General features: G+C 58.1%; 2 protein-coding genes across 2 annotated transcripts in view; both read right to left on the minus strand.

The window, feature by feature from the left end:
• ARHGEF17 (Rho guanine nucleotide exchange factor 17) overlaps window positions 1-10021 on the minus strand; it is a 63922-nt gene extending 53901 nt beyond the window's left edge. The window contains exons 1-2 of the mRNA XM_049780498.1: window positions 9392-10021; window positions 6692-9289 (exon numbers count right to left, since the gene is read on the minus strand). Of these exons, the coding sequence (XP_049636455.1) occupies window positions 6692-9289; window positions 9392-10021 (3228 nt within the window). The remainder of the gene's footprint in view (window positions 1-6691; window positions 9290-9391) is intronic.
• The window catches only part of PLEKHB1 (pleckstrin homology domain containing B1), a 414220-nt gene that overhangs the window by 303367 nt on the left and 98015 nt on the right, over window positions 1-12838 (minus strand). The gene's annotated exons all lie outside the window — the stretch shown is intronic.

Here is a 12838-nt window from a genome sequence, read left to right on the forward strand (position 1 = left end):
CCTGTGTGAGGCAAGAGCCCTACCCGCTGACTATCTCTGACCCCTAGGAGGGTTAACTCAAAGTGAGATTGATTTGGAGGTTCTTTCTACTAACTTGACCAAAGGAAGAAGTTGTCACAACCAAAATATGCTAGCAGCCAGCAGAAGATGGAAAATCAAAGAAACAAACTTCCCTAGTGACCCCAGAAGGAATACCTCAAGACCCGTCACCATGCCAATTTTTAGCCCAGTTAAACCTGTTTCTCCGGACCTCCAGAACTGGAGATAATGGGGTAGCTCGATGGCTTAAAGCCTGCACTGCAAGCATGAGACTATGAGTTGAATCCCTGGAGCCTTCCACGTGCATCGAATATGGATGTAGTGGCTCTGCAGTCTGAACCCCCACTGGTGCATCAAAGGGTAGAGCCCCCCACCGCACAGCCAGATGTGCTTATGTGCAGGCACCACAACAAAGTGTCAAAGCAGCGAGACCAATGGGGAGCACATGTGTGACCCCCAGTGAGCACCACAGTCAGGCACAGAGGACCCCTCTCCCCAGTTATCAAGATAATAGCAACAGTGATCCAAGGAAGGGTGATGTGAATATGTAAATAAAGGAAGTCAAGCTGCACTTCTGGCCCTGCTCTTCTACTTTGGGGATGAGGCTCAGAGCCTGCTGGCAGGCCCAGGCCCTGAATGTTTTGTGGCTATTACTGGAGGCGGCCCAGAGCCTCACACATGGAGGATGGTGCCCTGCCTGGCCCTCACCACCAACCCCCCACAAGGAGATGCAAACAACCCAGCAATAGCACTTCCAGGCAGAGGCCCGGGCATGAGCCCCACACATACCACAGGTGTGGGAGAGGCCCTCTCTGGACACACATGAGAGGTGAAGGGGCTAAGAGCAACAGTTGGTGGCAGGGAAAAAAAAACTCAGGGCCCAATCTGGTTCCCAAGAGTAACTTCTTCCCTCAGAAATCCTGAACCCCTCCCTACATTCCTGATGTCTTGGCCATGCCAGAGTCTCTGAGGTGGGGGTTCCACCAGGAGAGCTGTAGAGAGGGGTGAGATCTGGTACCCACAAGCAAGGCAGCTCTGTGGCTCTAAATGGGGAAGAGACTCAAGGGAGGCTCCAGGGCAGAGGGCAGAAGGCTGAGGCTGGACCAGCGCCTGCGCAATTCTCTATGTGCTTGGTCAGCTCTGGGGACGTGGGGGCCCCAAGCTCCTGCATATCCTGGGCAGTGTGTTCCCGGCTCAGAACACCCATTTGCCTCTGGAATGGCCTAAAGGCCCAGGGCTTGAAAGTGGGAGCGGGGGAGTCAACTCCCACAGGGACAGGCCTGGACTCCAGTAGCTTCTTGCTTCCCAGGGGACCCCGACCCTTTTCAGAGCCTGCCAGCAAGGCGCCAGGCTGCCCAGGCATGTTTCCCATGTGCCAGGGCTGCAATCATTTCTGGGAAATGTGGCTCCCCTGTGTGCTGCCACCACTAACCCCACTGGCCCTACTCAGAAGCCACATATGAGTAAGAGATGGTATACCTGGGTCTTCTGCCTACTCGGCCACATTCCCCCATACCAGAACATGACGGTGCCCGCTAAAAGGGAAGACCCAGAGACAGGCATATGGGAACTGCTGGGTGACCTGTGATCATAGAGAAGCATGGGAGTGTCACTTGCCTCACAGGGGCCCTGGGGCAGCTACATCCTTGGAAGGTATCAAGGTACCAACCTTCTGGCTTAGTTACTCTAAGGCCTCTGTCCACTTTCCCCTCTACACCCTAAGAAGAGCCCCTTGTCAGGGGCTGGAGAGATAGCATGAAGGTAAGGCGTTTGCCTTTCATGCAGAAGGACGGTGGTTCAAATCTCGGCATCCCATATGGTCCCCGTTGTCTGCCAGGAGTGATTTCTCAGTGTGGAGCCAGGAGTGACCCCTGAGCACTGCCGGATGTGACCCAAAAAAACAAAAAAACAAAACAAACAAACAAAAAAAGAGCCTCTTGTCCAGTGCATAGCTGGGGAAAGAGGGCAGGCCCGGGCTCTCCTAGGAGGCAGGTCCACCGGCTGGTGCCCAGGTTATTCCAGAGGCTATCAGACTGCACCCACACAGGATTTTGCTCAAATTTCACCTCTACTGGGAGGACTTCCTGCCCTCTCATTCTATTATAACACCCCTCAGATATAGAATGTGGGGCTTAAAGACACACAGCAAGGTAGCAACAAAGGTCCAAAGGCAACACAAAGGGTGAACTGATCCCCATAATTGAGTTAAGGGAGTGGAGGTGGTTGAAAGGGAAAGAATATTAGGGTCCTTGAGGGAGGAAGAAAGTACAATGGTGAGGGGTGTAGTATTGGACCCCTGAGCAGAGCTGGGTGTGGCCCCAAAACAAAAGAAATGAAGTTAATATACAATATACAATATAAAGTAGCCAGGGCTAGAGAGATAATACAGCAGGTAGGGTGATTGCCTTGTAAGTGACGACCTTGGCTTCGATCCCTAACATCTTGTTGTTGTTTTTTTTTTTTGGCTTTTGGGCCACACCCAGTGACACTCAGGGGTTACTCCTGGCTATGGGCTCAGAAATCGATCCTGGCTTGGGGGACCATATGGGATGCCGGGGGGAACGAACTGTGGTCTGTCCTAGGCTAGCATGGGCAAGGCAGACGCCCCAGATCCCCAACATCTTATATGTCCCCTGAGAAGAGTCAGAAATGATTTCTGAGTGCAGAGCCAAGAGTAAGCCTTGACCCTGAACATCACTAGATGTGACCCACCCCCCATAGCCGCCCCCCAGCCCTGACCTCTCCCTCTTCTCAACCAGATTTCGCCTCTGCTAGCAGCTCCAGGCCTTGTTCTGCTGGCTGCAGTACCTGTGGCTGAGAGAGGAGCTGACCCCTAGTGGTCTGGTATTTGTTCAAAACATCAAAACGAAGCTCTGCCTTCCCAGGGTCAATCTTAACAACGCAAACTGCCTGTTTTTTTCCCACCTCCCAGCTCTGGCTGCCTGTTGGCTACAAGCCTCTTTTCCACTTGTTCAAACTCTTGCAGCTCTCCAGGCCAGGCTCATCCTTCCAGGTACATCCTCCTCCAGGAAGCCTCCAACATCCAACATCCAAGGCCCTTTCCAGACTGCTTCTGCAGGCTTAAGGCATGCTGGGGGTGCCTCCCCCACTGCAGGGAGGCATGTAGAGCCAGAGTGATCCCAGATGGGAGGGAAGCAGAAGGGGGCAAGTCCCTGTCGGTGGGAGTGGGGCTGGGACAGGATTAGCAGCAGCCTCCCAGCCGCCCCAACCCAGCTGCTCCCGGAAACGCTGGGTTGGAAAATGTCAGACTCAACTCAGGGTCCATCCCCCCAACTCTGCTGGGGAATGGATTTGTCCTTGGACAACACTTCCTTAGACCACATTCCCCCATCACCTTGGTAGCCCAGGGGAAGGGGTGAGGGCAGGGCATAAAGAGAGCAAAGGGGAGAGGGTCCTGCATGTCCTCCTCCACCCCTCCTCCTTCTGGGTGACAAGACATTTAATTATAGATATTTGTTACCGCTCAGAATTCCAAATGTCCTAATTGCCTCCCCTCCCAGAACCAGTTTCCATGGAACAATCATAGCAAAGCACCAAGGAGGAAAAAGAGAAGCCTGCATTCCCCCGTGGATCTGAGGCCAAGAGGGGCAGGAAGAAAGGGGACAGGGCCTCAGAGCTGGCTGGGTAAATGCCGGGGGCAGACATGTCTGCTTTGGAAAGAGGCTGTGGGGCAAAGTAGGGTTCAAGGTTTGGGCTAGATTATGCTCTGCTGATCTGTCACCCCTCATTCTCCCTTTCCAAGTCCGGTAGTTCCTGAACCTGTGGATCAAATAAACACTATGCGAATTGCTCAGGCTGTTAGGGATATGCAAAGGATTCCTCTAATGGCCTTCCAGATCCTGCCTCTCTCCTAAGTGAAAGAGTCAATCCTGAGATTGACTTGAGAATTCCACCCGAGTTGAGAGATACAGGGGTGAAGGGCATGTTCACCTCCTGCTCATGGCCACAGTCATCACCTGTTTCTCCCACACATGTCCCTTGGTCTTCAAGCACCTGAAGGCACTAAGAGGCTGCACATTCAGGCCAGGGCAGGGGCACCTGGAGCGAAGATGTCCAGGGTACAGTGGGTCAAAAGGTATCTGCAAGGATGGGGAGGGAATTCCACAATGCTGCCCTCCCACCCCTGTCTAGGCAGCTTGTCCAGAGTCCCGACTAGAGTGAAGAACTGCCTCTCGCCTTCCAGCCCAGCTGCCTGCTTCTCTCAGCCTCCTGCAGGCCGAGGCCTGCCACCTGCATCTCAAAGACAGAGGGTCAAACCATGCAGACTACAGAGAAAACCCAAGCTGCGAGGAGAGGGCACGGGAGGGAGACATGCACAGCTCCATCCAGCCTGCATGTTGCCTAGTATGGCAAGGGGTGTGTTTGGGGGGTGGAGACGGGTTTCTATATAAAAAGAAAGCAAGAAAACCACAGATATCTCCAGGACTATTCAAGTTTCGGGAACGTGTTGAGCTCAGGCCTCCCCAGTTAAGGGGAGAGCGGTGCAGGTCAGGCCATGTTCAGGACCTCTTCTGTCCGCCTCTGTGGCGTTCACATTGGTTTCTGCCTCATCAGCAAAGCTTGACCCCTGCTTCTCTGGCCTTTCTCTGAGCCCACAGTCCATCTCCACCCACAGCCACCGAGAGATCGTGACTTGGGCCTGCCTGAAACAAGGGAACATTGTATCCTCTTGGGAGGCCAGCAGGAGAGAGCAGGCTCCCATCTTCCTGGAGTCAGGAAGAAGGGGACAGCCGGAGTGAGGCCTGCAAACAGATGGGAGAACTTCCAGCTTTCTGAGTGGGAGGAGAACTGGAGGTTGAGGAGTCTCTCTTGGGCCCATTCCAGTCCCCTGGGTCCTTCTGAGGCCCCAGTGCCCAGCCCTAGGTCAGTGGCTGGCTGGCTGGCAGCAGAACCTGTTTTTCCCCCATGAGAGGCAGTAAGCAACACCCCCTGCCTCCTAATACCCTCCCAGGGTAAGCCCAATATCCCTTTGGACGAAGAAACTGAGGCCCTGTTGGGAGTGTTCAAATAGGCCAGGGGATGGAGTGAAGGCCCAGAACCTCCATCATCTTTGGGTCACAGACCCACCAGCTTCTTTTCTAAGGAGCCCAGAGGGCAAGGTGGGCTTAGCTGAGCCCTGGCCTGGCAGAAGGTCCCACTAAAGCTTCCCCAGAATCAGGCAGCACAGGGAAGAAGGTGGGGGGGGAGGCAAGGAGGTGGGCAAGGATTAATTCAGTGAAACCAGCCACCCCCAGATCTCAAGGGCTTTTCTTAGGCCTGGCCCTCCCCTGACTCCCCTTAAGGAGCTTGGTTCACCCCTAATTTAGCCTTCGAGGCACCCAGAGGAGATAATGATAGGGAAAGGCAGCCTGGAGGGCCCTCCCTCTCACTTCCTGGGGTGTCCTACAGGCTCTCAGGAAGTACAGGCCAGCCCCTCTCCCACAGTTTCTCACAAGTAGACTCTGTGCAGGGCACAGGCCCAGCCAGAATGGGGGCACGGAACTAAGGAGGATGGGGCAGGCAATGACTGCACAGAGGAGGAAGAAACCCTGGGAGAGCATTGGGAGTGGGATGATCTGTGAGCCAGGGATTCTCACCAGGCAGCGATCACACGGCACCTTGGGCTGGAATCACCACACCAGACCAACCAGGGATTCAGCCCACACCCCTTAGAATCTAGTTCCCCACCAGGCACCAGAAAATCATGATCCCAGAAACCAGCAGGACCCATGGTCCAAACTCCAGGGGCAGTAGCACCCAGAGGAAGAGGCAGGGAATGGAGGAAGGAATCTCAAGGAGAGCAAGATTCCAGAGCTTGAGGTCTAGCAAAGGAAGGGGATAGCATCTCAGAGACACCCAGGAAGTGGGCCATGGGGGAGAGGAGCATGGGTCAGGATAGGGTGGTCCAGAGGTGGCGCTGCCTGGGACACAGAACCAGTCCTCACCTCTCTAGGCTCCCGGACCACCGCTGGACCCTGTCTTTCCATCGAGACCCATAGAGCAGAAAGCCTTAGAGCTCAAGCCCCAGATGCAGAGCTTAGGCCCACGGAATCCCCACAGCTTCATAGCACCACTTCGCTTACAACCCCCAGGCTCTCAGAGGGAGAGATGAGTTGGAAGCAAGGCGAAGATGGTCCAGGCTCCTGAGGACAGCAACTGGTCCGTCCACTAATCTCACTCACTCCCCAAGCTTTCCTTATTCGAATCACTGGAAGGTCACACTAGAAAGGGCAACCTCCTGTCATCTGTGGACCCAAACCTAAATCTCCTACAAAAGAATCTGGCTAGCAGGGCAGCATAGTTACAGAAAGTTTTAGCACCTCTCACACCTCTTTGAGTATTTGTAACCAAGAATCAGATAGGGATTGTGAAAACCAGTCCCTGAGAAACAGCAGGACTAAATTAGAACCTTTTGAAATTATCATCCAGAACACTTAAGACCTGACCAGAACCTCTGGTAGGATCAGCTCCACAAGCCTGACACCTCTGGGACCTGAAGGGCAATAGCCCTGTATCACTGACTCTAAAAAATATCTGGCACTTCCACAGCCAGAGAAGCATACTCAGAGGTGGGCCATATCCCAGGGTACCTGTAAAAGTCTCCTGTGGAGGTCAGTGCCCATCCCAAGTCTTCCCGCCTTAAAGAACTTACCACTTGGGGCTTGCTGCAGCACTTGCTGGTGGGGGCAGGCTCATTTGGAGCCCGGACTGTCTCGGAGGGCTTGGTCTCTGCAGAGGGTGGCACAACTGGAGTCAAACAGGGCACAGAGGGTGGCACAACTGGAGTCAAACAGGGCACATCCACAGGCACAGGGGCTGGCACCTCCCCAGAGCAGAGGGTCAGCATGTACTGCTTCGTGACGTCTTCCAACGAGGGGGCCTGCGCCATAGGGTTGGGTCTGGCAGAATGGCCCACTGGCTCCGGCACGGCCACTGGCGGGCCAGTGGAAGTGGGAGGCTCAGGCACCACGATGGGCATGAAGGTGGCGGGCACACTGGCATGGCGCACGTGCTTAGAGCAGGGTCGGGCCCGAGACAGGCTGCCCGTGTGGTCCTGGCCCTCTCTCTGGAGCTCTTGATGACTGCTCCGGGCTGGCCGCTTCTTGGAGCTGCGGCGGTGGAGCCTCGGGGACAGGACGTCAGCCAGCTTAGGGTCAAGGTAGAAGTCACTGTGGGCGGCAGCAGCGGGCGGGGCCCCCAGTGCCCTCTCAGATTGTGCCCGGCCCCTGGCAGCACTGTTCTCTTCTGCATCGGTGGGCCGCTCGGCTAAGAGGGGTTCACTGCTAGATGGAGGCAGAGCTGGCTCCACTTCTCGGATGGGCTCCCCTCCAGGACCCTTGAATTCTGGCCCAGCCAGCTCCCCTCGCCGGCTGGGGTCACTCAGAGATTTCTTCTTAGGGGCTTTGCCAGCTGATCTATCGTCTACTACTCGCGCCAAGGCACCAGGCCCCTGAACAATGCTTTGAATGACCTCCTGGTAGCCTTTAGTCTCTTCACTGCCCACAGACCAGTCACTGTGGCCACCAGTCAAGCCCTCGTCCACCTCAGAGGCCACTGGAAGCCCAGTCTTGGGACTCAGAGAACCCAGCAGGTTGCTGTCCACAGAGAACCCTGAAGGCTCCTCGGTGGCAGCCACCCGGTGGCGCTGCGGAATGGGATCACTTAGAGACCTGTAGGCCTCCCCGGCCTCCCCATTGCTCAGTTCTGTCCCACCAGGACCTGAAGGGGGAACTTTTCGTCTGCGGCGGAGGGCACCAGGTGTGGAAGGTGTTTCAGGGGACACCAGAGTCCATCCCCCCAGACTATCTTCGGCCCCAGGACCATGGTGGTTGAGTGGGGCTGAAGATGAGGAGAGGGGACGCCACACTCCTGAGGTCCCCAAGCTGGAAAAGGCTGAAATGGGAGGCTCAGGGTCGGCTCCAATACCTTCATCCGTCAGGCTGGACTCAGGGCCAGAGAGCTCCTCCTGGGACCGCTGCCCTTGAGTTTCCCCTGAAGCCCAGTCCGGACTGCCCAGGGGCACCTCACTCCCCTCGTCTTGCTGGGCACCCATGCGCTGGATCTTCTCAAACACCTGCCTGGCTTCTTGTACATACTGGTCCTGGATGACATGGGGCAGGGGGTCCTCCTCGGCTCCAACACCTGCCAGCAGGAGCTCGGAGGAGCTGGGTTTCAGGACACTGGTGCGGGGGACGCGGTGAGACACTGGCTTCTCAGAGCAGGTGAAGGACTTAGCCCTCCGCAGGGTGGCCGTCAGGTCCTTGAGGGTGGGCCGGGCACCTGGGGAGGCTGGGGCTGGAGGGGACATGGGTCCCAAGGGCCCCACAGGCCCTTCTACCGCTGGGGAGCCTCTGCCATCTGAGGGGCCACTGCTGGTGTCCCCTGTTCTTCCACCAGGTTTCCGGACCCTCAGCTCTGAAAGGTCCGAGCGCAGGAAGCTAAGAAGCGTGAGGGTCTCGGAGGCGATATCTGGATTCGACAGAGACTTGCGTTGCCGGTTCTTGTCCATTTCAAGCGCCCTGGCAGTGCCCACCAGTCCTTTGCAGCGAGTTCGAGCCTGGGGCCGCAGGGGGAAGCCTTCCCCAGCTCCAAAGCTTGGGGACCGGTATATGCCCCAGCTCCCTGAACCCCGGCTGGCCCACAGATCTTCATCCTTGAGTGTCTCGGTGCTAGAATAACGGCTGCTGCCCCGGGAGCCGGCTGGGCTGGCCAGGTAAGGAGGGAAACTCACCTTAGCCACCCGAAAAGCGCCTCCAACGGAGTCCGACAAGGGCCTAAGTCCCTCCTGGGCACAGGGTCCACAGGGAGGTGAACCTGTGGCCCATTCCTGAAGTTCTTCCTCTCGGGAGGCTCTGGGTGAGGCTAGGGGCTCAGGGCTCCGTACTGGCCTTGAGGAGGAGTCCATGGTGTCCAGATTTAACCCATAACTGTCAGGCCCGGAGTCCCGATCCACAAGAGAACTTGCAGGCCTGGGTCCCGGCTTCCCTGCCCAGCGGTGAGAGTGACCGTCGTGGTCCTCGTCACTGCCCAGCGCCGCAGAGGGGTCGCCGCGGTAGGCCGGGCTCTGCAGCCCGGGGCCCTCCACTTCCTCCTCGCTGGTGCTGGCTGCCCGGCTGCGGCTGACAGGATAGGAGGCGGCGATGGAGAAGGAGGTGGAGGAGGAGCAGGAGGCCCGGGCCCCGGCCTGCGGTTGGGAGAAGTTATGCCAAGAATGTAAACCATCCGCCGGACGCTGCGCCCGCTCCTGCTGGAGTTGCTGCTGCTGCTGCTGCTGCTGCTGCTGCTGCTGCTGCTGCTGCTGCTGCTGGAGTTGTTGCTGCTGCTGCTGCTGCTGCTGCTGCTGCTGCTGCTGCTGCTGCTGCCGCCACCTCCTCCCCTCCATCGTCCCGGGGCCCGGCAGCGACCGTGCAGCGCGCAGGCCCGCCAAGGGGAAGCACGTCCGAGGAGGGGGCGGCGGGGGCTGCCGGGGCTCGCGGGGAGGCGGAGGCTCCCAGGCGACGGCCCCGTCGAGGCAGGCCGCCCCGGAGGGCTCGGGGTCGGCGCCGGCTCCGGCTCCGGCCCGCCGGGCTCCCGGGCCGCCGAAGAGCTTGCGCATCTCGGTGACGCTGGGCCAGGCCCCGCGCGCCGCGCCCTCGGCGGCCGCTTCCTCCGCGGCGCCCGGGGAGACGCCCCCGTCGCGGGCCCCCGCGGGGTCGCCGTCCGGCCGCCGCGCGTCGAAGCGCCGGGAGAGCTGGCGCACCGACGGCGACAGGCTGCGGAGCGGGCGCGGCTGCGCGGGGGAGGCCGCGGGCCCCGACGCCAGCTTGGACACGCGCCGGGAGGGCTGGTCCTGCGCGGCCGCCACCGGCCGGCACGAGGCCCGGCGCCGCAGCCCGGGGGTGTCCGCCGCCGCCTCCCGCGCGCCGGGCCCGCCGCTCCAGCGCTCCAGCAGCTTGAACGACACGCTGCGGGACAGCGGGGGCCGGGGCGCCCCGTCCGCCATGGTGGGGTGCGCCCGCGGCGCTCGCTCACGCCGGGGGGGCTGGCCTCGGGGCTGCCGCGGCCAACCCCCCCACCCTGCAGCCCGGATCCCGAAGACGCGCGGCGGGACGGCTCGACCTGCAGCCGGAGCGCGAGGGGCGCCGGCGCGGGGAGCGGAGAGCGGAGCCGAGGTGGCTCGGCCGCGCGCGGCTCAAGTTTCGGGGGCGGCCGGCGGCTGAGGCTCCATCCTGCGCCGCCCCTCCTTCGGCCTCAGCGCGGAGACTCGGGCCCGGTCGTAGCGCCCTGGAGCATCGCGGCTCGGCTCGGCCCGGCCTGGCCCAACCCGGCCCAGTCCGATCGAACGATCGATCGATCGATCGGGGCGGGAACCCAACACTCGCAGCCTCGCTTTTGCGCCCGCTCCGGCTCCCGCTCTCTCCCTCCCTCGCGCTCTCCCTCCCTCAGGGCTGCTCGCTCCTCGCTCCCTTTTGTTGCAAATAAACTTGGTGGCGCTGAGGAAAGGGGGCGGGGGGCGGGGCCTGGCGCCCCAAAAAGGGGGTGGGCTCCGGTCGGACGCGAGCTTGGGAATCGGGAGGAGAAGGAGGAGGAGGAAGCCGGGGAGGAGTCCAAGTGGAGAAAGAAGAAGAAAAAGAAGAAGCCGGGATGGCTGGAGAAGAAATGTTTGGTTGGTGGAGAGCCTCGACCCGTCCGGGTTTAGGCCCCTCAGGAACGAGCTCTCTTTGCCTTCCCAGGGTTTGATGTGATTACAACTGAGCTCTCCACTTATTTTCCGGTTTTGGGGGTCACACCCGTCCTGGCTCAGGGGTTCCTCCTGGCTCTGCACTCAGAAATCGCTCCTGGCGATTGGGGAACCATATGGGATGTCGAGATTTGAACCACCGTCCTTGTGCATGCAAGGCAAACTCCCTATCTCCATGCTATCTCTCTGGCCCTCTCAACCCATGTTCAGATACAGCCTAGATGGAGTATCCCCGAGGTTTGGGTTGCTGCTGCTGCTGTAGCGTGGAACCACAAACTAACTATGGCAACTTCGGATGCACAAACCACGCAGCAGCAACACAGAGAACCTGACGGGAAATGGACGGGATCACAGCCCCGGGGAAGCTGCGGGGTCTAACTAGGGCGCGTGGGGGCGTCTAGGCTACGCTTTCTTCCCAGGGTCGAGTTTAGCAGATCCCCTCAGTGGGAGATTTGGGGGGTCCCGCCCCGCCCATCCTCCCTGCCTGGTTCTTCCCAGGTCCTCTCCACGCCGCCTCAGAGGCCCCGCCCTCAGCCGCCTCTGGTTCCCAGCTGCCCTGCTGGTCGCGCCCACCGGCCCGCCCTCTCGGCGGCCTCTCTGGTTAGTCCGCCCGGCCTCCCTCCGGTCCCCAGCGCTCCGGGGCATGCGGTTCTTTCGCCCTCTACCGACCAGATCGACGCATCGTCTCACCCACCTTCCACAAACCCCGCCCAGAAAGCCTGGACAGGTAAAGTAGCACCACCAAAAGAAAAAAAAACAAAAACAAAAACAAAACAGGGCGTCCTGGGAAATCTTCACTCCTTCACCTCCTTTTCCTGGGTTGGAGGTAGTGCACGCGTCCAAGGTGGGTTCTATTCTGGGCACCCTCTAGAGTCCCCTCGGAGCCTTCCAGGAGTGATCCCTGAGTGCAGAACTAGAAGTAAACTTTGCCTAAGGCACACCTGGCGGGGCAAATACTCCCCAAATACTCTATACTGCAGGCATGGAAGGTGTGAGTTCCTCTCTGCCTTTCCTAGTCTGGCAAGATTCCCAGTTGCTCCTGGTGTACCTCTCCACCTTCACCTGCCACCATTAGACCCATTGAAATGGCAATTTGTACAGTATGGAAAATACTGCTTTATTATTGTTTATTATTTTATCATGTTTCTGTCTGGGAGGTCACAGTGATCAGGAGTGACTCCTGACTATGCTTAGGACATGGGAGACCATATAAGATGCTGGAGATCGAACCCGGATAAGACATGTTCAAGGCAGTGCCCTAACTACTGTACTATCTCCTCAGCCCAGTATTGGTCTTTAATTTTTATTATTTTGGGGGGCACATCTGGTAGTGCTCAGGGCTTACTCCTGGAGGGCTCAGAGGATTATATTGAGACTCAGGAATTGAACATTAGCCTGTTACATGCAAGGCAAGCACCCTACGTTGCCAGTACAGCCTATAATAGGGGCTGTACTATTTTCCCAGTCCCTGTTATTGATTTTAAAAGACAGTTTCATTCTCTAATCATCCTGTGAGGTAGATCCTGTTCTTTCCCTGTGAGTGCTGAAGGTCAGGATGCTGCTTCTCTTGTTGTGACTCAAGGTCACATTTCTGGAGCAGCTTAAACCTCAAGTCCTCCACACAACCTTCTCTGTCTCTGATGTAACACTGGTGGGTGTTAATCTCCTTTGTGTCCCTGGTGTTTTCCTTCCTCCTTGCATCTTCTCCTCCCTTCCTAGAACACAAGAGAGATATATCTGACTCAGGCTCCGAAGAGCACTGTGGCTGGGCCAGATGAGGTGGAGACTCTGAGGACAGGAGCCTTGGTCTACTGTATGACGGGAACAGGGATGGGTGGCACTCAGGAACTGGCCAACCACTGCATGAGCAAGAGGAAGAGGAAAGTTTTGTCCAAGTCTCCACACCCTGCGTGCTGCCTTTCTTGAGTGTGGAAAATGGCTCTCAGGAGAAAGTGCTTTGAGTTCGATCAGTCCTGATAAGTTCCTCACCTCAAACCTGGTCTCTGCCTCAAAAGATCAATCCATTTCTCCCTCTACAGTCGGAAACTGATGAGCAAAGGAGATAACCCAATCTGGCTT

This window comes from Suncus etruscus, chromosome 9, assembly GCF_024139225.1.
Source record: "Suncus etruscus isolate mSunEtr1 chromosome 9, mSunEtr1.pri.cur, whole genome shotgun sequence".
Lineage (NCBI taxonomy): Eukaryota > Metazoa > Chordata > Mammalia > Eulipotyphla > Soricidae > Suncus > Suncus etruscus.